Source organism: Oncorhynchus clarkii, chromosome 12 (assembly GCF_045791955.1).
Source record: "Oncorhynchus clarkii lewisi isolate Uvic-CL-2024 chromosome 12, UVic_Ocla_1.0, whole genome shotgun sequence".
Classification (NCBI taxonomy): Eukaryota; Metazoa; Chordata; class Actinopteri; order Salmoniformes; family Salmonidae; genus Oncorhynchus; species Oncorhynchus clarkii.
This window is the reverse complement of record NC_092158.1, coordinates 78,676,755-78,702,625: the sequence shown is the minus strand read 5'-3', so window position 1 is coordinate 78,702,625 and position 25,871 is coordinate 78,676,755. Positions and strand designations below refer to the sequence as shown.

Here is a 25,871-nt window from a genome sequence, read left to right as displayed (position 1 = left end):
GCTTGCATCAACAGTAACTTTGTAAACGCAACGAACAGGGTTGTTGTTTCAGTTTGTTGTAGAGCCACCACAATGTAATGTCCCTGGCTTGGTCGTATGTTTTTATTTTATTTTTTATCCCCGTTCTTTTCCCGCCACAAACTCTTGCAAGTCCCACCCTTCTACAATCAGGATACGCCTCCTGCAATGTATTCAGCCAATCATTATCACTAGTCGATCATATCTCCCAATGGCAAAGCGTCACTGTTAGACCTCGCCGGTAAGTGACGATATTTTTTGCCGCGAAAGAGTTTGCGTGGAATTCGTTGTTCACAGAAGGTCATTGGCGTCGATCGCCAAAAAGTGTTTTGCTTTTAGGATTATTGCACTTTGCGCACGCATACTTAATTTTTAGCACTTTGTAGATATAATCGGTGCATTATGTCTGGTTTCGACGACCCGGGAGTTTATTACAGTGACAGCTTCGGCGGTGGAGATGGACTAGGGGATGAAGGTGGAGTGAAACGGAGCCAGATCAAGAAACGATTCCGTGAATTTCTTCGGCAGTTCAGAGTTGGGACCGATCGCACCGGTTTCACCTATAAATACAGGTAAGATCGAGATTGTATTAAGTGCCACGAAGTCATTTTCGATGGCTACCGCCGGTTGGTGTGATGTTCCACAGATACCCAACGTTAAGTTAGCTAGCCAGTTAGTTAGCTAACAGTTAGCCAGTTACTGTAACGTTAGCTAACTAACTACCACTGATCACCACAATGGTCTTGAAGGAATAAAGTTTGACTCTTCAAGGTCCTGTGATTGAGTTTGTAGTTCGTTTTTATTTGCCTTATGATTATATTCGCATTCTGTTTTGAGATATTTATCTTATTGTTCATATTGTATTGTTGACATGTGTTCTGCTGTGTAGAGATGACCTTAAGAGACACTACACCCTGGGGGAGTACTGGGTGGAGGTGGAGATGGAAGACCTGGCCAGCTTTGACGAGGACCTGTCAGACTGCCTGCACAAGCTGCCCTCTGAGAACCTGCCGCTGGTGAGAAGATTGAATAGACTAATAACAGACAAATAATTTGAGGAGTTTTAATTGCAGAAATTGCAGGCTGAATAATTAATGGATTAGATGGATTCCTATATTTTCTGTTGCTGATCGTATCATACTGATCTTATATTCTATTTGGCAAATAATTATATCTGAAAATTATCCCTTTAAACTGAGCCCTGACATTATGATTGGCAGCTGGAGGAGGCTGCCCAGGAGGTGGCTGACGAGGTGACCCGTCCCAGGCCCCTGGGAGAGGAGACAGTGCAGGAAATCCAGGTCATGCTGAAGAGTGACGCCCATCCTGCCTCCATCCGCAACCTCAAGGTAAGAGACTCTCTGAGGATACAATGCTGGGCCTTTCAGCTTTCAGTTGGTTCATGTAGAAGGTGTCATGAAAGATTCCCTCAATTCTCCATCCATGTAACATGCCATGACTCTGAACTCTCCATCTCTTTCTCTCTGGTAGTCGGAGCAGGTGTCCAGGCTGGTGAAGGTCCCTGGGATCGTCATCTCTGCCACGGCTGTGAGGGCCAAGGCCACCAGAGTGTGTTTGCAGTGTCGTGGCTGTCGCTCTGTCATCAGTAACATCTCCCTGCCCCCAGGCCTGCAGGGCTACGCTCTTCCCCGAAAGTGCAACACGTGAGTGCAACCCTCTGAGTTGTTGAGTGTTTGTGTGCACACTCCAGTGCATGGACAAAATGCATAAAGTCATTGTGTGTGTAAAATCATCTGCTTTATCATTGTGTGTGATTTCATTCTTAAACATCTCTCTCTCAGTGAGCAGGCAGGCAGGGTGAGGTGTCCTATAGATCCCTACTTCATAATTCCAGACCGTTGTGTCTGTGTGGACTTCCAGACCCTCCGTTTGCAGGAGTCTCCAGATGCTGTGCCACACGGAGAGATGCCCCGCCACCTGCAGCTCTACTGTGACAGGTAACACACACACACAGCATTGTCTGTGTGCCTCAATATTCTCAATTAAATACAATTAACACATGCCGATATATACACACAGTGCAAAGTGAGACCGACGAGTACATACCACATTACAGCTCATGTTCTGCCTCCCCTCAGGTACCTGTGTGACCGTGTGGTCCCTGGGAACAGAGTGACCATCATGGGGATCTACTCAATCAAGAAGGTGGCCCAAGCTAAGGGCAAGGGCAGAGATAAAAGTGCAGGCGTGGGCATCCGCTCCTCCTACCTCCGTGTGGTGGGCATTCAGCAGGACACAGAGGGAGCAGGTAGGCACGATAAGGCTACTAGAGGTTAGATTACTTATCCAACATTATGTCCTATGTGGGATAGTGTTATAGATATAATGCTATCTTTTTCTCTCAGGTCGCGGGGCCACGGGGTCAGTCTCCCCACAGGAAGAAGAGGAGCTGAGAGCGTTGGCCTCCTCCCCCGACGTCTACGGCTCCCTCGCCCGTTCCCTCGCTCCTTCCATCTACGGCAGTGATGACCTGAAAAAGGCCATCGCCTGCCTGCTGTTCGGCGGCTCCAGGAAGAGGTGAGTCATAAACATTGGAAATGACATGTGGAATTTTAATAGATTTTTGATGTGCGTACATTTCTCTCCAGTGTGTATGTGTAATGACCTTACCTGTCTCAGGCTGCCTGACGGGCTGACCCGTAGAGGAGACATCAACTTGCTAATGCTGGGAGACCCCGGTACTGCTAAGTCTCAGCTGCTCAAGTTTGTGGAGAGGTGCTCTCCCATTGGGGTAAGGATGGGCTTGATGAATGAATTAATATATTATTTCATATATGTGTGTGTATATTCCAAGATTAATTGAAAAAAATATATATATATTTCAGCGCAATCATGACACTCCCTCAACATAGATTTAGACCAGAATTACAAGGATGGATTCCAGAAGTTTCATTTGCTGACAATTTAATTTATCAGCATGCTAGTGACCCATATCGAAAGCGCTAACCCGTATCTTCCCTCTCTCTCTCTCTCTTCCTCTGTCAGGTGTATACCTCAGGTAAAGGCAGCAGTGCTGCTGGTCTGACGGCCTCTGTCCTGAGGGACCCTGTCACCCGTGGCTTCATCATGGAGGGAGGAGCCATGGTGCTGGCTGACGGTGGGGTGGTGTGCATCGATGAGTTTGACAAGGTAAGGAAACATGGACAAGAGAGTACATCAATTGCTGAATACTTGACTGGTTTGTTTGCAGACACTTAACTGTGTCTCTCTTTCTTTTCAGATGAGAGAGGATGACCGAGTAGCCATCCATGAAGCCATGGAGCAACAGACCATCTCCATTGCCAAGGCTGGCATCACCACCACCCTGAACTCCCGCTGCTCGGTGCTGGCCGCTGCTAACTCTGTGTTTGGCCGTTGGGACGACACCAAGGGAGAGGACAACATCGACTTCATGCCTACCATCTTGTCCCGTTTTGACATGATCTTTATCATCAAGGACATCCACGACCATCAGAGAGACATGGTGAGGGAACACACTTTAGTCTGTTCTGTGTGTGTGTGTGTGTGTGTGGAGGGGAAGGTTTATGCACAGGGATACTGAACACTGCCCAGGCTAGTGCAGTGTTAACACTATTGACCTTCTTTTCTCTCTCAGACTCTGGCCCGCCACGTGATGAACGTCCATCTCAGTGCTCATACTCAGACTGAGGGTGTGGAGGGAGAGATCACACTGGCCACACTGAAGAAGTACATTGCCTATGCCAGAACGTGAGTCTTGAAAAATCCTTTATTTCTGCAGATTTCTTCTGTGTATGTTAGATTCTGTTTAGATTGAGTTCATGAACTCTACTCGCAGAGAAACAATACTATACGCTAGTATGTACACATGAAGGGGTTTGGTTTGTAACGGTCAAATGTGCCCTGACAGGAAATGCGGCCCACGTCTCTCTGCGGGGGCAGCTGAAAAGCTGAAGAACAGATACGTGGTGATGAGGAGTGGAGCGAGGGAACATGAGAGGGAGAGCGACAGGAGAGCCTCCATCCCCATCACTGTCCGGTACCTATATGATACTTCACCTGCCAACATCATTACCAGTTACTGTCCATCTTCGGTGTCATAATGCTTTGTTCTCTGTGGTCCACTGCAGGCAGCTGGAGGCTGTGGTGCGCATCTCTGAGTCCCTAGCCAAGATGAAGCTGCAGGCCGTGGCTGGAGAGGAGGAGGTGGACGAGGCCCTGCGGCTCTTCCAGGTGTCCACACTGGACGCTGCGCTGTCCGGCAGCCTCTCAGGTGTGGAGGGCTTCACCACTCAGGAGGACCAGGAGATGATTTCCCGTGTTGAGAAGCAGCTGAAGAGACGCTTTGCCATTGGCTCCCAGGTGTCCGAGCACAGCATCGTCCAGGACTTCACCAAGCAGGTCAGTTACACTAGTCTACTTTGAACGTATACTGTGTTGGAACAGAGACGGAACCACTTGGTCAAATACATTCAAGTACTTTGGACATTGGAATGTTTGGCATTTGTCTATATGATTCAGTGCTGTCCTCAGTTGGCCTACGTGTTGCCCTGTAGCCTGTTTACCTGTCCACTGATCAGAATCTCTCTCTACCCTCTCCCATATACAGAAGTATCCAGAGCAGGCCATCTACAAGGTCCTTCACCTGATGATGAGGAGGGGAGAGCTGCAGCACCGCATGCAGAGGAAGGTGCTCTACAGAGTCAAGTAGTCTCACAAAAAGATGTATACGCACAAAGATTAAGACACGATGGGCTTTGTAAATAGTAGAAGGGACAGGCGTCTCCTCAATTCACTCTTCCTCACAAGCCAGTGGACGTCTTCATGAAGTCACGTCGATACGTCTTCATCTTAGACCACAGAGCCACTGATGTCTACCTTTTCATGTGTTGCTTTGCCAAGTTATTTACTGTTCTATTGCTCTCATAAGTATTTTGGTGTCTATTCTTTTTAGACTAAACAAATTATGTTATGGAGGCAATTTGGATGAACTGTATTGTTGTTGAATTGTTTGGGGTAAGAAAATTGATGTGAGAATGCCCTAAAGATTGTTAATGTAAAATCATTGTGTTAGGTATTTTGTTTTGAAAATAAATCGCAAACTTCTTTATTTAGACATTTCTTATGTTGAAATGGTGTGCATAATCTTTAATGATACATACTATATACAAATATATTGCAATTAATACATGTCAATTTTCATTTTAAGATTGCCTTAGGTGTTTTAAAAAAAGTAGTCGTGACAAAGGGCTGTAAGTGCCACACACCCTTAGGTGGTTATGACTAGTGAAGTGATTCTGTCAACTACATTAAGACTTATTTCAAGGCTTTAGAATACATAGATACCCATTCCGACTGTTGCTAAAGCAACACAAATACCCAGTGACAACTGCACGATGGACAAAGAGGGGATGGTAGCTGGCGTCTCTGCCTTTTCTTGGTCACCTGCAAAAGCAAAGTAATACCTTTCTATAACACAAAAGGAATGTGAAAGATCACACATTTCCAATCAGCATATGAGTGTGTACTTACCATAAGCTTCCTCTGTGACACTTAACATTTTCTGTAGATCATCAAAGACCTGTACGAGAAATAACACAGGATGTCTTCATTGAACAAGACGTACACAATCATCAGCAATATGCTATGGCGATGGCACCCAGTAACATGTTTACACTGCATCGTTCACTAGACATTCCCAGTTTCACTTCCTCTTCACAGTTATGTTGAGATAGTTTTAATGTCACGTGCACAAGTACAGTGAAAAAAAGCCTTTCCTGTAAGCTCTAAACCCAACAGTGCAGTAATACTAAAAATAAAGTAGAACAAAAACATGAGAAAAAGAAATAAGAACACGAGAAAGCATACTATATCCAGGGACAGTCAGTTCCAGAATCATATTTAAAATGTGCATGGATACTGGAGTGATATCGGTAGATATGCATAGGGATATATGATAAAACAGAGTAGCAGCAGTGTGTATGATGATAGTATGTGAGTGTGTCTGTGTAGAGTCAGTATAAATGTATGTGCATATTATTTGTGTGTGAGCAAATTATGGAGTGAGTGTTTGTGTCTGTTGGAGTGTGCATACAGACAGTGCAAAAATAAAATACAAGGGTCAACTCTGTGTAGCTATTTAGTTAGCTATTTAGCAGTCTTATGGCTTGGGGATAGAACCTGTTCAGGAGCCTGTTGATGGCAGACTTGATGCACCGGTACCGCTTGCAGTGCAGAAGCAGAGAGAACTGTATATGACTTGGGAGGCTGGAGTCTTCAACGATTTTCCAGGCCCTCCTTTGACACCGCCTGATATAGAGGTCCTGAATGGCAGGGAACTCGGCCTCAGTGACGTACTGGGCTGTCCGCACCAACTTCTGTAGCGCCATGCGATCAAGGGCAGTGCAGTTGCCATACCAAGCAGTGATGCAGCCAGTCAAGATGCTCTCAATGGTACAGCTGTAGAACTTTTCATAGTGACTTTTCATTACTGTATTAGTTCCCTTAACCTATATTCTTACCCAGTTTGCTTCCACCCTCTTCTCTTTCACTCACCTGGATGTTGAGGTCGAAGGCCATTATAGCCTCCTCCAGCACCTCCTCCCTCTCCTCCTTGGTCAGCTCGATGCTGTTCATTCTGCTCCTGTACAGCTGCTTGAAGCGGTTAGGGCTTGACACTCCAGGGAAGGAGAAAAACGACAGTCCCTCTCCGCTGCTTAACCCAATTGACTTCTGGGTAATCTTCCCCAAAACTTGTCCTCCTGACAGGTCACCTAGGTAACGGGTATAGGCGAGGCCACCAGCAATTTAGGATTGCCTTCACCAATCTGAAGAGGGAAACAAATAAATTGTTATTACTAAGCAGGTACACAATTAAGATAGTGTGCCTACCCTGCATGTTGGTATATCTATAGCCTGTACCTTGCGAAGTCTCTGTGTATATCTGTGTGTTGCAGCAGGAATGATGACTCTCTTTTGCCACTCCTGTCCAAAGAAGTGTTCCAGATCTTTCTCTAGGGTCTCCAGTCGGGCCAGTTCCTGGGGGAAGTATATTGGTGCGACACCTGGGTGGGAAGCATTTCTGTCCGTCTCCTCTTCCAGTGCTTTGTAGATCTCGTAGAGGGAACACAGAAGAAGCTGCCATGGAAAAGAGGGGTTACAGATTAATACTTAGTACACAGTGAGTGCTCATTTTCCATGACTATGTAGAAAGTTAAACAAAAGGCATTATAGGCCGTTCATAATATGAAAACCACTGTAAATTATTTTGGCAAGTGGTTTTTAATATACTCTCAGATGGGCTTTTCTCACCTTGTACTGCGGAAGAGTTATCTGTCCCTTCTGATAGCTCAGCATCAGTTGGGTGTTTTCTGCCCTGACATGGATCTCTTTAGTCGCTGCTTTTATCTGTTCTGACAAATCCCTGAGGAGAGATGGAGAACATTAGGAGGACATCCTGATTTACCTGAGTACAGTCAATGTGAGCACAGAGTTTGCAGTTAGTAATTGTGTTCTGTATGTTCAATACCTTTACTTTACCATATATTAGCCCTGGCCTGGTCTGAAATACAATAATCTAGTAAACATATCGACCATTCATTACAAAATGACTGTACCTGCCAGGATTCTGCATATCAACTTTCCGTGCCGAGTTTACTGTCTCCATGTCTGTAATCCAGAATTTTTTACATGGTGGTAATAACATTATTACCCAAATCTGACCAACTGTTACAGTTTATTAAAAAACAAGTCAGTGAAAGAGTTGATAATTTACCTGTGGGGTATTTCCTTGTTGATGTCTTGTTATACAGCTGGTAAACAAAAGCTGCCTCCTTCTCAAACGAGTTTGGCGTTGCTGTGTCCTCTTTGAGCTGTGTCCCTGTCTTTATATTTGACTCCCTCTCCCTCTCTCCCAATGCTTGTCAGCTAAATCAAATGGGAAGTGAGTGTTGACTCATTTCCCTTATCCTGAAGCTTAACATGACAGGGCAGATTTACCAGTGAGGGGAGAGCATGAGTGAGCAGATGGGATAGTAGAACATTAAACACAGAGTCACATGAACTACAGGAAGTGAATGTGTTCCTTCTGCTATTGAGGGAGAGTATGTTGACTACAGGTGAGAACAAAGGTATAAACACTGAGTGTTCAAAATATTAGGAACACCTTTCTAATATTGAGTTGCACCCCCTTTCGCCCTCAGAACAGCCTCAATTCTACAAAGGTGTTGAAAGCGTTCCACAGGGATTCTGGCCCATGTTGATTACAATGCTTTCCACATTTGTGTCAAGTTGGCTTTTACTTTTATCTTGCCCATTCACCCTCTGAATGGCATACATAAACAATTAATGTCTCAATTGTCTCAAGGCTTGAAAATCCTTCTTTAACCTGTCTCCTCCCCTTCATCTACATGGATTGAAGTGGATTTAACAGGTAATATCAATAAGCGATCATAGCTTTCACCTGGAATGTCATGTTTCTAATGTTTTGTGCTCTCAGTGTATGTACCTTCTAGTTTTCTGAAGATTAATCAAATCAAATCAAAGTTTATTTGTCACGTGCACCGAATACAATAGGTGTAGTAGACCTTACAGTGAAATGCTTACTAACAGGCTCTAACCAACAGCACTACCCTCTGTAATGCCTTGCGGTTGGAGGCCGAGCAGTTGCCATACCAGGCAGTGATGCAACCAGTGTTGCAGCTGTAGAACCTTTTGAGGATCTGAGGACCCATGCCAAATCTTTTTAGTTTCCTGAGGGGGAATAGGCTTTGTTGTGCCCTCTTCACGACTGAATAACAAGAGGGATTCAATATGCTGATTTAACTGCAGGCAGGACTCAATGGTTAAATTAATCCAATTTAATCCAATTCTCTTTCCCATTGTGTTCATTGAACTTTGTGTTGGTACAAAGTTTCAGCCACAAATGACTAACTGCAGGTCAACATTCATTTCAGGGGATTACATTGTAAACTCTTGTGTTCAACATTCAATTTGTATGATTTACCATACATTTGTCTATTATTTATCTATTGATATATTACCAATCTATAGATAACCTGATTCAACAGGTCTCAACAAAATAGAGAAGGGAGATACCATGACTCAACATAAATGTATGTTGCAGTTGCAGAAGGCAAACATAAGAGCAATTTCTAGGCATGAGAATGTTATGAATAGTTAATTGTGTTTATGATATTATAATAATATGCATGCTATGTTTCACTTAATTAACATTTGATGATGATTAGCATGTCTTTCACTAACAAAATATCAAACTACTACAATTATCGCAAAATCGCAAAAATTGCAACATTACAAAGTGTATAACATTGTAATAAAGAAGGTCAAATGTGTTACTTTTGCTACTTGATACTTTTGTATCAAAAGAATGGAACATTTCTTGTCCATCACTTTAAGTTTTATCACGCCCTCTATTTTACACACAAGCTCTTATTGGCCAGAATAGAGCAGCGTTTATTGGTCAGAATACTGTGGTATGCTGAAGTGTCGTATCAAGGGATGTTGCTCCGTTATGAAATCCCGACTATAGGTTGTTGGAGAGTTTTATTTACAGACCAAATGCAAAATTATATGGGATTAGATGAGAGGGAACCACTGCAGTGAAAGGTAAAACATCCTACTTTAATAGATATGCTGTGTATTTTGTGCTCGTGGAGCGCTTCTCAACCAGTACAGCTGCATCCCCTCATGTCGAGTTATGATGTCGGGCCAGAGTTTCAAGGCAAGCACGGGGATACACCCCATGAAGGCCCGCTATTGTCGTACTTTCTCTGTTCTACCACTGACTTGAACAATGCTATCTGATATTTCCTTTCAATTGACCTTCTTATGTTGGTAAAGCCATGGAAAAGAGTTGCATGACTTTGCCAATAATATGGTTGCTGCTCTCAGTGGATATTTTCAGATTGCAGCTTTCAAAACTTAAATTTGCCGTTGATTATTGTCACCAGGGTATTGCAATGACCTTCACTAAACTCACTCTCCCACTAATACATGCCTTCATTGCCTTTTACTCGTTAATAGGTCATGGATTCCCCTATCCTTCTTCTCCTAGCCCTCCTGGTCGCCCTGGTCCAATGTTTTCCTGATGACTACCACAGTCACAACAGCACCCGTCACCATGACTACTGTGTGCTTGGTGCCGGGCCTGCTGGCCTTCAGATGGGTCACTTTCTCTCCAAGAGTCAGAGAGATTACATCATCTTGGAGAGGAACTCGGGGCCAGGGAGCTTCTTCAATATGTGAGTGCCTCTGTAGTAATGGGTGTCAACTATATCGGGTATTGCACTTGCTGAATCAATTTTCCAACTCAGCAAAGTATTTTGTAACAGTGCAACAATGATGCAACTTTCTCTATTGCCCTGCTCATAGCAATATGTCCTGATCTACACCATGTACATGAACATATGTTGTATCTCATGGATGTTTTTTTTCTCCCTTTAAAGATACCCTCGACACAGGAAACTCATCAGCATCAACAAGATCTACACAGGAAGGCGGAACCGCGAGTTCAACCTTCGTCACGATTGGAACTCCCTCCTGAGTGACAGGCCCGACCTGCTGCTTCAGCGAGTCAGCCGGGAGCTCTACCCAGACGCAGACTCATTCCCCCGCTACCTCTCCATGTATGTGAAGGAGCTGGGGCTGAAGGTCCAGTATGGGGTGGACATCGGGAAGATCAGGGCCTCGGAGTCTGAATCACCTAGAGGCAGGGGATACATACTGACTGACCAGCGTGGACTGGACTATACATGCAGGTACTATACACATATCTAATGTAAAAGGATGGAAATATGGAAACATTCTCCACTATTGCATACCATTAAAGAGATTATTCACTCTCTTTCTCTCTGACCCACAGAGTCCTCCTGGTGTCCACAGGACTGTGGGATCCTCAGAAGGTCCAGTTTGAGGGCTCAGACCTGGTGGAGGGCTATGAGTCCATCCCTGTGGACCCAGAGGAGTATAGGGACCAGGCCGTGCTGATCCTGGGTAAGGGGAACTCAGCATTTGAAACAGCTCAGAGCATCCTGGGTCGGGCCAGCCGGATCCATCTCTACAGCCCGAGCCCGGTCCGCCTAGCCTGGCAGACACACTACGTCGGAGACCTCAGGTACTGAGAGGCATCATCAGGTTTTGACTCCCATATTGTCCTCTTTTACCAATTGTTCTTTCTTTTGTTTCACTGATTTAGTACTCCTGCATTAGTGTTTTAGATCAGAGTATGTTGCTATTCCCTTTAGCATAATCTGTTCATATCAAAGTGACCTATTTTCTCTCTTCCACAGAGCTGTGAACAATGAGCTGCTAGACACGTACCAGCTAAAGTCCCTTGATGGGCTGGTGGAGGGAGGCCTTGAGGACATTGCTATCGTCAGAAATGGAGAGGATGAAAAGAAGCGCTCAGGCAGAAAGAAGAAGTGCAGATCCAGTGGGAAGGAAAAGCGTGGCAAGCTGTTCCTTACTCTATCTGAGCTTCTGGACAGTTCGGATGGGAAGAACAGTTCAAAGGTCACAGCGACAAACCTGCCTGTGTACCACAATGACAACTTCTCTCTCCGCCAGCCATATGATCGTGTGATCCGCTGCCTGGGGTTCCGGTTCAACTTCAGCATCTTTGATGGGTATGTAAATGTATACTTTACAGTGGCATGTCTTTACATAATGCAAAAAGAGTTCTGTTAAAGTTATTGTTTTCTATGGAAGTGGTGGATCTTCTGTTTTATCATTTTCATTAGAAAAGCCATGCTATTTCAGTCAGATAATGTCAGCCTGTCCTAATGATACCGTTAATCTCTCCAGCTCTGCCCGCCCACCAAGCAGTGAGGGTGCCAGGGGGCGGTTGCCAGGGGTGACAGCCTGGTACGAGGGGCGGGGAACCCCAGACCTTTTTGTTCTGGGGACGGCTGCCCACTCAAGAGACTATCGCTCTTCTGCGGGGGGGTTCGTCCATGGCTTCCGATACACAGGTAACCATTCAAACTGCTGGTATTACAACGTAGACAGAGTACATTTGACTTAGTTAGTAACTGCCTGTAAAGGGAGGAAAAACTTTGAAATTACAAATTTGTCAATAAAGTAATGTTTTTATAGACAAAATGTGTGTTTTTTGACTATTTATTGTTGTAACTTTGTTATGTGTTCCACCCTAGTGCGTGCTGTACATAGAGTCCTTGAGCTGCGTTACCATAGCAACTCCTGGCCATCAATCAAACTGTCAATCAGTCAGCTGCAGTCCTGGCTGTTGAGGAGGGTCAATGAGGCCTCCGGACCATACCAAATGTTTGGGGTACTTGGAGACATCATTTTACTAAGAGGGTAAGTAGTGCTGAACCACTGTGCACATTTTTCGTCATGATTATTGTCCCTCATGGAAATGTACCTTTCTCTACCAATGAATCTCACATTGATTGATTGCCTATAGATATCCCAATTTATGTTCACTAAGGCTGTGTTTACACAGGCAGACATTTTTATATCTGTATTTTGACCAATCTGAGCAGCCCTGAAAACGATCTGATGTGAAAAGATCTAATGAGATTGGTAAAAATACCAATTAGTGTACAAAAAGGTCAGAATTGGGATGCCTGTGTAAACGCATCCTAAATTCATCCATTTGTGAACCATTTTAATTTTGAATAATCTTCTCCTTTCCTGTCAGCTCTCACTGTGAGTACCTGGAGGAGTTTCCCCTCCAGGCCCTGCCCCAGTTCTCTTCTCTGTCTGGCCACCAGCTCTCCAAGCATGGGCTGCTGGTTCTGGTTTTACAGTACGGGCTGAACCGCACAGACTCACTGGGCCCTGGCAGGGCAGAGTCAGAGTGGACCCGTGCCTGGAGGTCCAACTTCCTCCACCCTGTTCTATATTACTACGACAAACTTCCCACTGGTGAGTCTGAGAATGTTAGAATCTTTATGAAGAGTACAAAACAGTGTTACCTTATGGTTGTGTTGAAGACTAAGTTAAGTAATGACATTCAAATGTCAATTCAATTCAAGTGTATAGTACAAGGCATCTTTGTGGTATGACGTCAGCACTCAAACCTACGCATGTATGTAAAAACAAATACATGTTATTCTTTCATTTGTCTTCCATCCTAAACAGAGAGGGACATGAGACACCGTCCTGTTGGCTGGCCACTGCCACGGCCCAAGGCAGTGCATCACATGATCGAGGACTTCTTGACTGAGTGGGATGGGCCCATCTCCCACAGCCAGCCACTGCGGCGCTTCCTGGAACACTGTCTCCACACTGACCTCAGGGCCTTCTATGCAGGTAGAGCATGTCCTTACCTGATCCCTCATTACAACAACTTATTATACTAGGGTAGATATGCCCTTAGGATGTGTCCTTTATATTTCCATAAACAGTACCTCCTACTCATCTATTTATATCACACACGATTTGTTTGTTCACTTGGGACATACTTTCATACAGGATCAGGATTACTGTTTTATTACGGTTCTGCCCACTCAGTTGAGACATTTTATTACTTGATTACTGTTTTACCATGTGTAAAACTGAACTTGTTTCTTTTCCCCACAGAGTCATGTTTCCGCTTATCCCTTACCAATCGAAAGCCACCCCTGTTTTGTCGTCAGGGATACCTGAGGAAGCATGGGGTTGTTAGGAATCGTCAGCTGTGGCAGCATGCCCATGAAGCTGGGTTAATGCTTGGAGGACAGGACTCTGCATCCCCAGACACAGACCCAGCGTTCCCTGATTACCTTACACAAGCTGGAGCCTCAGTGTCCTCTGCAATAAACCTTGACTTCTGATTGTTTACCCAAGGATCCCAAAACTAAGCCTATGACAGTTTTGATGTCCCAAGACATTCTCTACCTCTCATTATAATGTCCATGAATATATACAGTATATACAGAGTCTACAAAACATTAAGAACACCTTCCTAATATTGAGTTGCACCCCCCTCCCCTCCCTCTTTTGCCCCCAGGGCAGCCTCAATTTTTCGGGGCATGGACTCTACAAGGTGTCGAAAGCGTTCCACAGGGATGCTGGCCCATGTTAACTCCAATGCTTCCCGCAGTTGTGTCAAGCTGGCTAGATATATTTTGGGTGGTGGACCATTCTTGAAACACGCAGGAAACTGTTTAGTGTGAAAAACCCAGCAGTGTTGCAGTTATTGACACAAACTGGTGTGTCTGGCACCTACTACCATACCCTGTTCAAAGGCACTTAAATATTTTGTCTTGCCCATTCACCCTCTGAATGGCACACATACACAATCCTTGTCTCAATGCTTAAAAATCCTCCTCCCCTTCATCTACACTGATTAAAGTGGGTTTAACAAGTGACACCAATAAGTGTGTCAATGAAAGAGCAGGTGTTCTTAAAGTTGTGTACACTCAGTTTGTATATACAGTACCAGTCAAAAGTTTGGACACACCTACTCATTTTTTCTTTATTTTTACTATTTTCTAAATTGTAGAATAATAGTGGAGACATCAAAACTATGAAATAACACATGGAATCATATAATAACCAAAATGTTTTAAACAAATCTAAATATATTCTAAATTTGAGATTCTTCAAAGTAGCCACCCTTTGCCTTGATGACAGCTTTGCACTCTTGGCATTCTCTCAACCAGCTTCATGAGGTAGTCACTGGTATGCATTTCAATTAACAGGTGTGCCTTGTTAAAAGTTAATTTGAGGAATTTCTTTGTTTCTTAATGCGTTTGAGCCAATCAGTTATGTTGTGGCAGGGTAGGGTTGGTATAGAAGATATCCCGATTTGGTCAAAGACCAAGTCCATATTATGGCAAGAACCTAGTCAAATAAGCAAATGACAGTCCATCATTACTTTAAGACATGAAGGTCAGTCAATGTGGAACATTTCAAGAACTTTGAAAGTTTCTTCAAGTGCAGTTGCAAAACCCAAGAGCTATAATGAAACTGGCTCTCAAGAGGACTGCCACAGGAAAGGAAGACCCAGAGTTACCTCTGCTGCAGAGGATAAGTTAATTAGAGTTACCATCCTCAGAAATCGCAATTAACTGCACCTCAGATTGCAGACAAAATAAATGCTTCACAGAGTTCAAGTAACAGACACATCTCAACATCAACTGTTCAGAGGAGACTGTGTGAATCAGGCCATTGTCGAATTGATGCAAAGAAACTACTACTAAAGGACACCAATAGGAATAAGAGATTTGCTTGAACCAAGAAACATGAGCAATGGACATTAGACCAGTGGAAATCTGTCCTTTGGTCTGATGAGTCCAAATTTGAGATTTTTGGTTCCAACTGCCGTGTCTTAGTGAGACGCAGAGTAGGTGAACGGATGATCCCCGCATGTGTGGTTCCCACCATGGAGGATGAGGTATGATGGTGTGGGGGTGCTTTGCTGGTGACACTGTCTGTGATTTATTTTGAATTCAAGAATTCAATTCACTTACCAGCATGGCTACCACAGCATTCTGCAGCGATACGCCATCCCATCTGGTTTGCACTTAGTGGGACCATCATTTGTTTTTCTACAGGACAATGACCAAAAACACACCTCCAGGCTGTGTAAGGGCTATTTGACCAAGAAGGAGAGTGATGGAGTAATGCATCAGATGACTTGGCCTCCACAATCACCCGACCTCAATCCAATTGAGATGGTTTGGGATGAGTAAGACCGCAGAGTGAAGGAAAAGCAGCCAGCAAGTGCTCAGCATATGTGGGAACTCCTTCAAGACTGTTGGAAAAGCATTCCAGGTGGCTACCTCGGGAAGCTGGTTGAGAGAATGCCAAGAGTGTGCAAGCTGTCATCAAGGCAAAGGGTGGCTACTTTGAAGAATCTAAAATCTATTTTTATATTTGAAACACTTTTTTGGTTACTACATGACTCCATATGTGTTATTTCATAGTTTTGATGTCTTCAATATTATTCTACAATGTAGAAAATAGTCAAATAAAGAAAAACCCTTCAATGAGTAGGTGTGTCCACACTTTGACTGTATATTCCAAATATTTTGGTTGAACAACCATCCTGATTCCTCTGAGAGTTGACTGCTTATTCCATTTTATTCCTTAAATCATATTTATATATTACACTAAATTGTGGAATGTTTTATATTATGAAACTTTAGATTTGGATGTGTGTACAAACAGTATGGGTGATGTTGGGTTTTCATTACATGGTGATCTGTGAATTATGCATTATTTATTTTTTATACTATTTGTGTAGGCCTACTACTGTTATTTATCTGCTTACTTTATTTTCTGTTGCAACAGATGTAAGACATTAAAGAGAGATAACATAAAGCTCAGATGTTTCCATGTTTGGTTAAGGTTATGGTCCCAAGGAGTTCACGTAGAACTAACCCGAAATTGAATACTGCATCACACATCCCGCGTGTCCCGCTTGCTCATTGGCTTCTTTTGCACGGGGGTGGGTGCTTTGTTTCGAGGGAACGAACAACGTAGGCTCTGATTGGTAATAGTCCTTGTCAACGTTCCTCTTTACAATAGGAGCGCCTTTTACTGCTTGTTCTGTGAGAATTTAAATAATGAAACAGGAGACATTTTGGTTCTTGTAACAGGGACGCATCTTGAATTGAAAGCATGAACATATGAGCCACAATGGTAAAAATGCGTAGAATAGATTCTGTATTGATGTTCTAGAGCCAGCGATGTCAACGGAGTAAATAAACGACGTATTCAAAGTTGCAAGTCAGTTCATCAACATAAATTACTATTTTCGTAGCTCCTAGTACTGGCTTGCGAACGAGGATCATTTTGAAGAGAGAAACGCCAAAATAAATATTCCACATGAGTCGGTGAACATGGACGGGTGGAGTCCAATTGTTGCAACAGCTTCTGACGAGGAACGTTCAAGCTCCGAGGGTGAATGCACGGTGGGAACTGGACCAAAAGAAGCGGATGAGAAAGAGGGTGAACTAAAGATAAATGATGAGAGGATGGATGGAGGTGCTGCTGAGGGATTTGGGATAACTGGCTTTGGAGAGGGCACCGTGAGATTGAGTCGTACGGGACAGACCGCTGAACAAGAACTTCGGTACCTCCACTTGCTATGGGAACCCAGTCGAGTTGGGTCAGGGGCGGGTGTGGCGAGCAGCAAACCCGGGAAGGTGACAGGGTGTAGAGCGAGGCGACAAGGGAGAGCCCGGCGAAATGTGGGGCCCATTGGAAAAGATATTTATGGTACAGAAACTCCACACACTCAACATTGGAGAAAAGTATTGTGTTGATGGAGAGAGCGTGAATTCCACACCCAGTCATGAGGTGTAAAGCTGTGTGAATAGTGTAAAGCTGTATGAATAGTGTAAAGCTGTATGAATGCTGTGGAGGGACGGGATGTCATGCAAGGCATCTGCCTATGGCTCCTGAACTTTGACAAAGTATCATCAGTATGCATTATACTAGCCTAATACATCAGATGGTGATAGGCATGTCAACACTCAAAGCACAGAGTTTAGCATTCTACCGGATGTTTACCTAAACTTTGGCTTGTTTGTTCATTCTCTCTAGCGGTGAAGAGGTTTCGAGACGCTGCCAATGGCAACGACATTGATACGGGTAGGCACTGAAGATAACTATTGGAACATCAACTATTGTGAGACTCAACAAGACCAAGTAATACATGGTATCTCTTTCAGGTGTTTAACGTTTCTGTCTCTTTTTTTATCCAGTGCGCAGGCTTCTTCTAGAAGACATAGACCCTTGTGCAGCAGATGACAAAGGAAGAACAGCCCTCCACTTCTCCTCCTGTAATGGCAACGAGAGCATCGGTAAGTCAAATTGAGAAGTGCAAGGGGCTCCTGATTCATTACTCAACAGTAATGACATTGTTATGAACTGATAATAATCACAGCAGCATTACTGTGAACAAATTATTAACTTGTCCCCTTCCTTCCAGTGCAACTTCTTCTGAGCTACGGCGCTGACCCTAACCAGCGGGATGGCCTTGGGAACACCCCTCTCCATCTGGGTAAGAACAACACATGGTACTGAAAGTATAGCATTCAGTTTATGGGTGTACAACATTGCTACTTTAGGTCCCAATGGCAGAAAAGTAAAAGATGAACAATTTATTTTGATTGAACTTTTCCATATCTGGCAAATGTATATTTTCCACATTGTTTCCACTTCTGCACCTGTCTATGTCTATGCAGCGGCCTGTACCAACCACGTGCCTGTAATCACCACATTGCTGAGAGGAGGTGAGAAGCCATACTGTATGGACACACATGGACATATATACTGTACACCTGCTAATGATAACGTGTTAATGTTGTGTTTCTGTTCAGGAGCACGTGTGGATGCCCTAGACCGAGCAGGAAGGACCCCCCTGCACCTAGCACGCTCCAAACTCAACATCCTGCAGGAAGGAGACTCAAGGAGTATAGAAACTCTTAGAGGGGAGGTCACACAGGTAGTAAGGGGTTATTACAACAGCACTATGTAAACATTAGTATACCAACATTTATTTGTGCAGTCTGAAATGCTCTCTCTCCATGGCTCTGTAGATCATTCAGATGCTGAGGGAGTACCTGAATGTGATGGGACAGAGTGAGGCCAGAGAGAGACTGGATCATATCTCAACACAGCTGCAGCACACACGCACCAAAGAACAGGTAAGACACATTTGTGTTTAACTCACTCTCTCTCACACACACACATGTTTTTTGGTATCATTCTGATTACTTGTTACAGGACTGAATGAGCCTTCATAGGTGACAATTATGGCTTCTCTTCTATTTCAGGTTGATGAGGTAACTGACTTGCTGGCCAGCTTCACATCACTCAGTCTACAGAAGCAGAATTTGGGGGATAGGTAGAGGGGGCTCTCTTTGTGGATACATTCTTCTGTTTACGGCTGGGTAATGTTAATACTACTGTGATAAAGTAAATAATACAAATCTTTATGAACTCATTACCCTTGATTGTTGTGTTGGTCTTCCTCTCAACATCTTTGTGTACGGGCCTTTTTTTCTGTTGCCTTGCATGTGTTGTACATGAATGTTTACTGTAAAAATGAATCTTGGTCATTGTTGTAAATGGTTGTAACAATCTGAGTTAATGGATTAATAAAATATTTGGAAATATTTGTTGCCTCTGCTTTATAAGAAAAAGATGGTGTAACACCAATATGCAATGTCAGTTAATGCAGTTATCATTATCCATTCATAGAATTAGTAAATGAAAAGTAATTGTTACATGTTGGCTACAATATCTTGAAATGAATAGACGCAATGTGTATTTCCAGCCAATTGACATTGTGCACTACAATAACGTACGCGATTTCATTGTTGTGATTCGCTACATCCCAGTCAAGTCCCTCCCCCTGTCGACACGCATCGTTGTTGACTGATATCAAAGATGGCGACTGGAACCGCGTAAATTGGTGAATCCGGAGAGGTAGTAAAATTACATAGAATTGTACATTTCTTCTCTCTTTGCGACAGTTAAATTCACATATTCTCACCTCAGCATGCTAAAACAGAATTTATGAACCAAATGCATGAACATTTATTTATTTGTCCGTTTAGACTGACATAGGCCTAGCTCCACCAGAAGCCACGGACTGCTATTGCAGTACCTTCCGGATAACCCAGCACATAATCTGCAATACGAGTTAGAAGAGGTTGCAAATGTTGGGAGTTAGGGACTCTCAGCTAATGAAAGGGGGTGTGTTTGTGTGTTTTTTCGAAAGTAGGCGGGAATTTTCCTTCAATTGCCTAAACACACTTCAGTTTTGTAATGTATCTATTATTACTATAGGCTCAAGCATGCTATTTATCAGTGTAGACGGTTATCCAAAGTTTAAGGAGAGACAGCAATTGAATGTCCTCTCTCATCACCCATATGTGGTGGCGAGTTGTAAACAAAGCAGATCTTGCTTTTTGAAGGGGCTTACTCAGTTTGATCAATTTGGTGTTAAAATACTTCTTTATTGTTGTCTGTCTCTTATTTTTGACATCCTTCAGTTCACAGTGAAATGTAAATAACCTGTATTTTGCAGTAAAACTGCTCCAAGTCACAAGTTGCATGTATGTGTTATATTGGCTGAGTCAGTGGCTGATGTTTCCTCCATATCCCTATGACTGTTCTAATATCTTGCTTTTGTTAGTGACACAGAGAGACGCGCAACCCTGTTGAGGAGAAAAGAGAGATCATGGCTTTTGAGGAGATCAAGAAAAAAGGAGTAGTTGGTAATTTGTGCCAGTTCTTTCCTCTTGTGCCTCTTATGTTATTTTGAAGAAATCTGTCAATAATTGAGTTATTAAAAGCCATCAGCATCATTCCAATTGTCATGCAATGCCTGATGTTCCCAGTGTGCATTACAACTCTCTCTTTCTCAGAGGTAGGGATGGAAGGGGAAGTGGGCCTTGTGGCTGGTCGCAGTCAGAGAGAAAAGAGGAGATCATACAAGGACCTGCTTAGAGAGGAGGAGGAGATTGCTGCACAGGTCCGCAAGTCCTCCAAGAAACGGCCCAAGGTAACAGCAGAACACTGGTTTCACAATGTAGTGCCTTGTAGTTTCTGTTGGTTGTAAATTTAGTCAAATTCTGACTTTTTCATTTAGGACTCAGAACTTTTCTTATTGGGAGGGGACTCCCACAAGAAGAAGAAAAAGCACAGTGAAGACTACTATTACAGAGGTAAGAGAGGAAGGAATTCTGCTCTGTCAATAGAAAATACTGAATTATTTGCATGAATTTTATGCTGAACTGATTCATTATGTTCTCACTCTCCCTTCACGATGTTCTTTACCAGACCAGCAAGGCTCAGGCCCACCTCCCCACAAGAAGAAGCGAAAGTCGTCAGACCACTCCCCTTCCCTGTCCTCCTCGTCTTCCTCCCATCCCACAGACACAGCCATGGGGCTCCTACAGGCCATCACCTCCCCTATGGCCACCGGCTCAGACCCGAGCCCACACCTGCACAAGAAGCCCTCCTATCCCTCCTTCTCTTCCTCCCACTCCTCCAAAGACCGCAAACGTGATGGGAGCACCGGAGGAAGCAAAGGCAGCCACTCCTCTCATTCCCGCCCTATGTCCTCATCCTCCTCTTCCAAAAAGCACTCCTCCAAGTCATCGTCTCTGTTCCATGGTGGTACCGGTACCCCTAAAGGAGATCTCCTGAACATACGTGAGCCGGATGGGCTGAGGATGAAGCTCATGGTCTCGCCTAAGGAGAAGGCCGAAGGAGAGGGCTTTCCCTTCCCTCCCCACTCCTCCTCATCCTCAAAAGGGGGGATAAAAAAGGAGAAGGACAGAGACCGGAAGCAGCTCTCTAAAGTCCCCAAGAAGATGCAGCAGAGCCGAGATCCACTGCCTGTTGTGGGGAAAGAAGTAGAGGTGGAGGGTAAGAGGGCCTTTGGCTAGATTTATCGCTATGAGAGACATTATTAGAAACTCATTTGTATGTGCCCTTAACCACTTTTCCTGTATTTGTGTTGATTCCTGCATGAACCCTATGTCCTCTCTCTCTTGTGTGTCAGGGCACTACGGTGGGGGTATGGGGGGAGACAGCTCCTCCTCGGGGGGCGAACTGGAGGCAGGAGAGCTGGTGATAGACGACTCGTACAAGCATCTGTCAAAGAAAAAGAAGAAGAGCAAGAAAAGCAAGAAGAAAAAGGAGAAAGAGAAGGACAGAGAGAAAGACAAAGGAGGGAGAGAGAAGAAGCACAGCAAAGGATCAGGAGGTGATTAGAAACTTTTGGAACGCTGCCGCTAGTCTGCCTTAGTCCTATTGCAGAAAGATGTTTAACATTGGTTACTTCAACAGTTACTTTTATTATGCATTCTAATATGTGCTCCTTGTATTCTTTCTCCAGGGGACCCATCGAGAGGCCACACCCATACCCATGGAACAGCCAATCATTCTGCAGCTGGTGGAATGTATGCCATGGGGGCCCCCATCCCTACTCCCATCCTTACTCACCATCATCAAACTAATGAAGTAGCAATGATGGAGAAGAAGAAAAAGAAGGAGGAGAGGGAAAGGGAAAAGCATGAGAAGGAGAAAGATAAGGTAAGAACCAAAACAGATTGGTAGTTTAGGCTTTTAGACAGTGTTTCCTGCATTTTGTACAGTAAATATCAAATTTGATTGGTCACATACACAGATTTAGCAGATGTTATTGCGGGTGTAGTGAAATGCTTTATATATAGATACTCTGCTCATCTCCTGCTGCTCCTTTTTCTCAGCCCAAGAAGAAGAACACAACAGCGTACCAGGTGTTCTGTAAAGAGTACAGGGTCAATATCAATGCAGAGCAGCCGGGACTAGGTGGGCAGAGTTATCCCTTTTTATAATTACATTGTAACTATTAATGATTGTGGTACATATTCTATACAAAACCTAAAGAAAGACTTTACTGTTTGCAGTGTTTGGGGAGCTGAGCAAAAAGTTGGCAGAGGTGTGGAAACAGCTCCCAGAAAAAGACAAACTGGTAAGTTTCACTTGAAATTAACAATTTAAAAAGAGATTTGATTGATAATTCTTATAAACATTTGAAATCAATTTAAGAATGGCCCGCCAGCACTATTCTATGAGTCATGGTCCATGGCCTAAATTGCTTCTATATACACATAGGTGTGGAAGCAGAAAGCTCAGTACCTGCAGCACAAGCAGAACAAAGCTGAGGCCACCACAGTCAAACGCAAGAGCTCCACAGATGGAGTCAAAAGCAAAGGTAAGAGCTAGGGATGCACGATAAATCGGTGAGCATATCGGAATCGAGCGATATTAGCTAAAAATGCCAACATCGGCATTGGCCCGATGTCTAGTTTAATGCCGATGTGCAAAACCGATGTCAAAGCTGACGTGCATACACATCTACATAAGTAACAGTAATTTTTAAACCGTCCCCTCGCCCATACCCGGGCGCGAACCAGGGACCTTCTGCACACATCAACAGTCACCCTCGAAGCATCGTTACCCATCGCTCCACAAAAGCCGCGGCCCTTGCAGAGCAAGGGGAACTACTACTTCAAGGTCTCAGAGCAAGTGACGTCACTGATTGAAACGCTATTTAGCGCCCACGCTAACTAAGCTAGCCGTTTCACATCCGTTACATAGATGACTTAATGACACCACAAAAAATACAGCGCTACACAGAACAAAAGCAGAAAAATACTAAGCGCACTTCCAACAACTAAACAAGTTCAAGTTGAGCAGTCATTTGAAAGAGTATGAACATTTCAGCGAGACAACTCAAAGGCGAAATCCATTAACGCCAAGATAATTGGATTCATTATGCTACTTGCTATGTGTGTCACGACTGACATTTGGACCAGCGATGTCAGTCCCATCCATGAGCATGCTGAGTCTGACAGCACAGTCTGTCAACGAGGATTTCCTACTGAGGAAAGCGGTATTGCATGCTCAAGAATGTGCTCGTTCTCATACCGCTGCTGCCATTTCAATGGCACTTGAGAACATGTTTGAAACTTGAAAACATGAACACACTCCTAGTGCCATTCAAACAACTGACTGGAGAAATAAGCTAATCAACTGCGTCTGCAGCAGATACCCTCTGTCATGGCATTGAAACATCTGCTCAACAAAACTGCCCACACCGACCGTGGGGTTATAACTTAGGCTGTGAACAAGCGATTCGGTGGCATTCTCTCTGAGCCTCTTTACTGTGTCACCACCATGCTTAATGCTAGGTACAAGGACTGCTACTTCGATGCAGACAAACAGGGTTTACGTGAAATGTAACGACGCTGGGCCAATTGTGTGCTGCCCTATGGGACTCCCAATCACAGCCGGATGTGATACAGCCTGGATTCGAACCAGGGACTGTAGTGATGCCTCTTGCACTGAGATGCAGTGCCTTAGACCGCTGCATCCATGTGTGTGCGTTAACTATTTAACTGTACTAGAATGCTTAAAAGGCCGCTAAAATGTTAAATATTGCTATTGGGTTTTTTTGGCATTGGAAATATCCAATATCTGTATCGGCCAAAAATGTCATATCGGTGCATCCCTAGTAAGAGCCCATCTGCAGCCACATTGGCCTTGCAGCTCTATCAGCTTAGACAGGGATACCAAGTCAATCAGTAGTCCTGTCCTTTCTCTATGCTGCTTTATCTCTCTCTGAGTAGCCCACAGGACACTCATGGTCAGTTGGTCACTGCGTGTGTTGTATTTGTATGCGTCTCAGGCTCTATGAAGGGCATGGGGCTGGGAGCAGGACTGGTGTCCCCCAACCGGGTGTCTGTGGGTGTGTCCCTGTCACCAGCACGGGTCCCTGATGTCGACCCCATCGATGCGGCCGCCCACCTGCAACTACTGGGAGAGTCCCTGTCCCTCATCGGCCACCGATTACAGGAGACAGAGGTACACACACACACCAACCACCTATTCCTTGTATCTTTTAACTTAGCTGTTGTGCCAAATGTACTCTCTTCACCTACCACAGAAATGTCTCATTATCACGTTCATATGAGTAAAGACTGAACAAAGATTTGTGTGTGTGACCACTAGACTAACTGCCTCTGCTCTCACCTCACTCAGGGGATGGTGGCGGTGTCAGGCAGTCTCTCTGTACTGCTGGACTCCATCTTGTGTGCCCTGGGACCCCTGACCTGCCTCACAGCACAGATCCCCCAGCTCAACGGATGTCCCCGCCAAGTCTTGGTAAATCACTCACACCTTGCCATCTATTTGAAATGTTGTTCTGAAAGGTTTCATCTCCCACTTGGGCTGTAAAGTAAAAATATGTGGCTGTAGTGACAGCACATTGTGTGATAGCAAGTGTGTTGCATAAGGCCAGCCTGAAACATTTCTCTCCTTCTTTTATCTCTCTTTCAGTCCAACACATTGGACAACATTGCCTACATCATGCCAGGGCTGTGAAGCCAACATAAACATTCCTTTCCCGTCTACTGAGTGTCCTCGCCATGAAGTAAAACGTTTGGAGTGAGAGTGCCCATTATAGAAGTGTGGCTTGGGATGCAGACTATTATTTATGCAGCAAGACATTGGAAAATGTGGATATTAATAGTTTCAACAAGTTTTTAAAATGTATTTTAAAATTAGTTCATTTCTTCTTCTTCTTTTTTACTGAAACCTATTTTAATGCACACTCTTTTCTTTACCTCTGGCATATCTGTTAGCATCTTCAGATTTAACTGTATGTTCTTGTGGGTGTGGGAATGTGTGCGGGCGTGTTTGTTTTCTGTGTGTATACAGTATCTCCAGAGGCTACTTTTTTACCCAAAAGGACAAACCAGGGCCCAAGTCCACCATTGTTCCTCTTCCATCAACATACCATGAAAATAATATATTTTGACAATTATTCATGTTTGTTTTACCACTTAATTGCATAATGACTTGCTCTTTTGTATATATGCTATTTTACTGAGTATTAAGGTTTAGATTTTGACTGTAGAATGAAATTTGTATACGGTAGAAACATTTTGAGGCAACCGCAATCAAACTACTGTTGTGGTATTTGTAGCTTTTGAAGCACAAAGCTGTAAGCCACATTTTCATGAATACATTTCTTCCTCTGTGTATACAGTATGGAAATGTTGACAATAAAAATGACAGTGTCAACATGCAGACTGAGCATAGCAGACTTATATGACTGGTATGTACCACCACCACCTTCTTTCAACTACAGCTGTTGTTCTGACTCCTAAACACAAACCAATGAATGAATAAGGCTTGTATATATTGTAACAAATCATTGTAGTGTATCAAGATAATTTACATTTTAAGGCCAGTTATACCTACAACTGAAATTGCTATTTTTAAGTGAGTAAAGGGAATTGTACATGAACTGCAGCAGCTGCTCGTGAATCCTCAGGATCCTTGTCAGATTGAGGATGATGTGCTCTTTTCTACAGAGTAGAACTAGAACA

General features: G+C 43.9%; 4 protein-coding genes and 1 pseudogene across 6 annotated transcripts; 4 read left to right on the top strand and 1 right to left on the bottom strand.

The window, feature by feature from the left end:
- The first annotated feature begins 255 nt into the window (after positions 1 to 255).
- LOC139422273 (DNA replication licensing factor mcm5-like) lies at positions 256 to 5,119 on the top strand. Its single transcript, XM_071173454.1, has 14 exons — positions 256 to 590; positions 908 to 1,034; positions 1,239 to 1,367; positions 1,510 to 1,682; positions 1,821 to 1,976; positions 2,118 to 2,287; positions 2,385 to 2,556; positions 2,659 to 2,770; positions 3,025 to 3,168; positions 3,260 to 3,502; positions 3,635 to 3,747; positions 3,908 to 4,036; positions 4,128 to 4,398; positions 4,607 to 5,119. The coding sequence occupies exons 1-14, from the start codon at positions 421 to 423 to the stop codon at positions 4,706 to 4,708; spliced, it is 2,211 nt and encodes a 736-aa protein (XP_071029555.1). The 5' UTR covers positions 256 to 420; the 3' UTR covers positions 4,709 to 5,119.
- Positions 5,120 to 5,152: 33 nt separating this feature from the next.
- On the bottom strand, positions 5,153 to 7,663 carry LOC139422272 (heme oxygenase-like; annotated as a pseudogene).
- A 1,807-nt stretch (positions 7,664 to 9,470) lies between these two features.
- Positions 9,471 to 16,295, top strand: LOC139421406 (FAD-dependent oxidoreductase domain-containing protein 2-like). 3 transcript variants are annotated; one of them, XR_011635619.1, is made up of 11 exons: positions 9,471 to 9,624; positions 10,042 to 10,259; positions 10,464 to 10,775; positions 10,880 to 11,131; positions 11,307 to 11,642; positions 11,821 to 11,987; positions 12,171 to 12,336; positions 12,680 to 12,906; positions 13,123 to 13,293; positions 13,564 to 13,873; positions 15,964 to 16,295. XR_011635619.1 is itself a non-coding variant. In XM_071172271.1 (10 exons), the coding sequence occupies exons 2-10, from the start codon at positions 10,045 to 10,047 to the stop codon at positions 13,794 to 13,796; spliced, it is 2,079 nt and encodes a 692-aa protein (XP_071028372.1). In that variant the 5' UTR covers positions 9,471 to 9,624; positions 10,042 to 10,044; the 3' UTR covers positions 13,797 to 16,295. The 3 variants fall into 3 exon arrangements, 1 of the variants encoding a protein (XP_071028372.1); XR_011635618.1 differs by having other exon boundaries at positions 13,564 to 14,074; positions 15,806 to 16,295; XM_071172271.1 differs by having other exon boundaries at positions 13,564 to 16,295.
- Positions 16,296 to 16,516: 221 nt separating this feature from the next.
- On the top strand, positions 16,517 to 19,094 carry LOC139422271 (ankyrin repeat domain-containing protein 54-like). Its single transcript, XM_071173453.1, has 8 exons — positions 16,517 to 17,190; positions 17,518 to 17,565; positions 17,679 to 17,777; positions 17,906 to 17,977; positions 18,162 to 18,209; positions 18,297 to 18,421; positions 18,516 to 18,623; positions 18,753 to 19,094. Exons 1-8 carry the CDS (start codon positions 16,812 to 16,814, stop codon positions 18,825 to 18,827), a joined length of 954 nt encoding a protein of 317 aa, XP_071029554.1. The 5' UTR covers positions 16,517 to 16,811; the 3' UTR covers positions 18,828 to 19,094.
- A 251-nt stretch (positions 19,095 to 19,345) lies between these two features.
- Positions 19,346 to 25,575, top strand: LOC139422270 (HMG box-containing protein 4-like). The gene is made up of 13 exons (XM_071173451.1): positions 19,346 to 19,407; positions 20,120 to 20,201; positions 20,352 to 20,488; positions 20,576 to 20,651; positions 20,767 to 21,357; positions 21,494 to 21,697; positions 21,830 to 22,026; positions 22,203 to 22,284; positions 22,383 to 22,447; positions 22,591 to 22,690; positions 24,167 to 24,342; positions 24,520 to 24,642; positions 24,817 to 25,575. Exons 2-13 carry the CDS (start codon positions 20,165 to 20,167, stop codon positions 24,859 to 24,861), a joined length of 1,833 nt encoding a protein of 610 aa, XP_071029552.1. The 5' UTR covers positions 19,346 to 19,407; positions 20,120 to 20,164; the 3' UTR covers positions 24,862 to 25,575.
- Positions 25,576 to 25,871: the final 296 nt, after the last annotated feature.

Excerpts from the sequence above, each read along its gene's own strand:
- LOC139422271 (XM_071173453.1), top strand. The coding sequence starts at position 16,812 with ATGGACGGGTGGAGTCCAATTGTTGCAACAGCTTCTGACGAGGAACGT. Across the intron at positions 17,566-17,678 it reads TGGCAACGACATTGATACGG|TGCGCAGGCTTCTTCTAGAA; the intron begins GTAGGCACTGAA and ends TTTTTTATCCAG. Across the intron at positions 18,210-18,296 it reads CACCACATTGCTGAGAGGAG|GAGCACGTGTGGATGCCCTA; the intron begins GTGAGAAGCCAT and ends GTTTCTGTTCAG.
- LOC139422273 (XM_071173454.1), top strand. The coding sequence starts at position 421 with ATGTCTGGTTTCGACGACCCGGGAGTTTATTACAGTGACAGCTTCGGC. Across the intron at positions 1,368-1,509 it reads CCTCCATCCGCAACCTCAAG|TCGGAGCAGGTGTCCAGGCT; the intron begins GTAAGAGACTCT and ends TCTCTCTGGTAG. Across the intron at positions 2,557-2,658 it reads TTCGGCGGCTCCAGGAAGAG|GCTGCCTGACGGGCTGACCC; the intron begins GTGAGTCATAAA and ends TACCTGTCTCAG.
- LOC139422270 (XM_071173451.1), top strand. The coding sequence starts at position 20,165 with ATGGCTTTTGAGGAGATCAAGAAAAAAGGAGTAGTTG. Across the intron at positions 20,489-20,575 it reads CCTCCAAGAAACGGCCCAAG|GACTCAGAACTTTTCTTATT; the intron begins GTAACAGCAGAA and ends TTTTTCATTTAG. Across the intron at positions 22,448-22,590 it reads TCCCAGAAAAAGACAAACTG|GTGTGGAAGCAGAAAGCTCA; the intron begins GTAAGTTTCACT and ends ATATACACATAG.
- LOC139421406 (XM_071172271.1), top strand. The coding sequence starts at position 10,045 with ATGGATTCCCCTATCCTTCTTCTCCTAGCCCTCCTGGTCGCCCTGGTC. Across the intron at positions 10,260-10,463 it reads CCAGGGAGCTTCTTCAATAT|ATACCCTCGACACAGGAAAC; the intron begins GTGAGTGCCTCT and ends CTCCCTTTAAAG. Across the intron at positions 11,988-12,170 it reads CCATGGCTTCCGATACACAG|TGCGTGCTGTACATAGAGTC; the intron begins GTAACCATTCAA and ends GTTCCACCCTAG.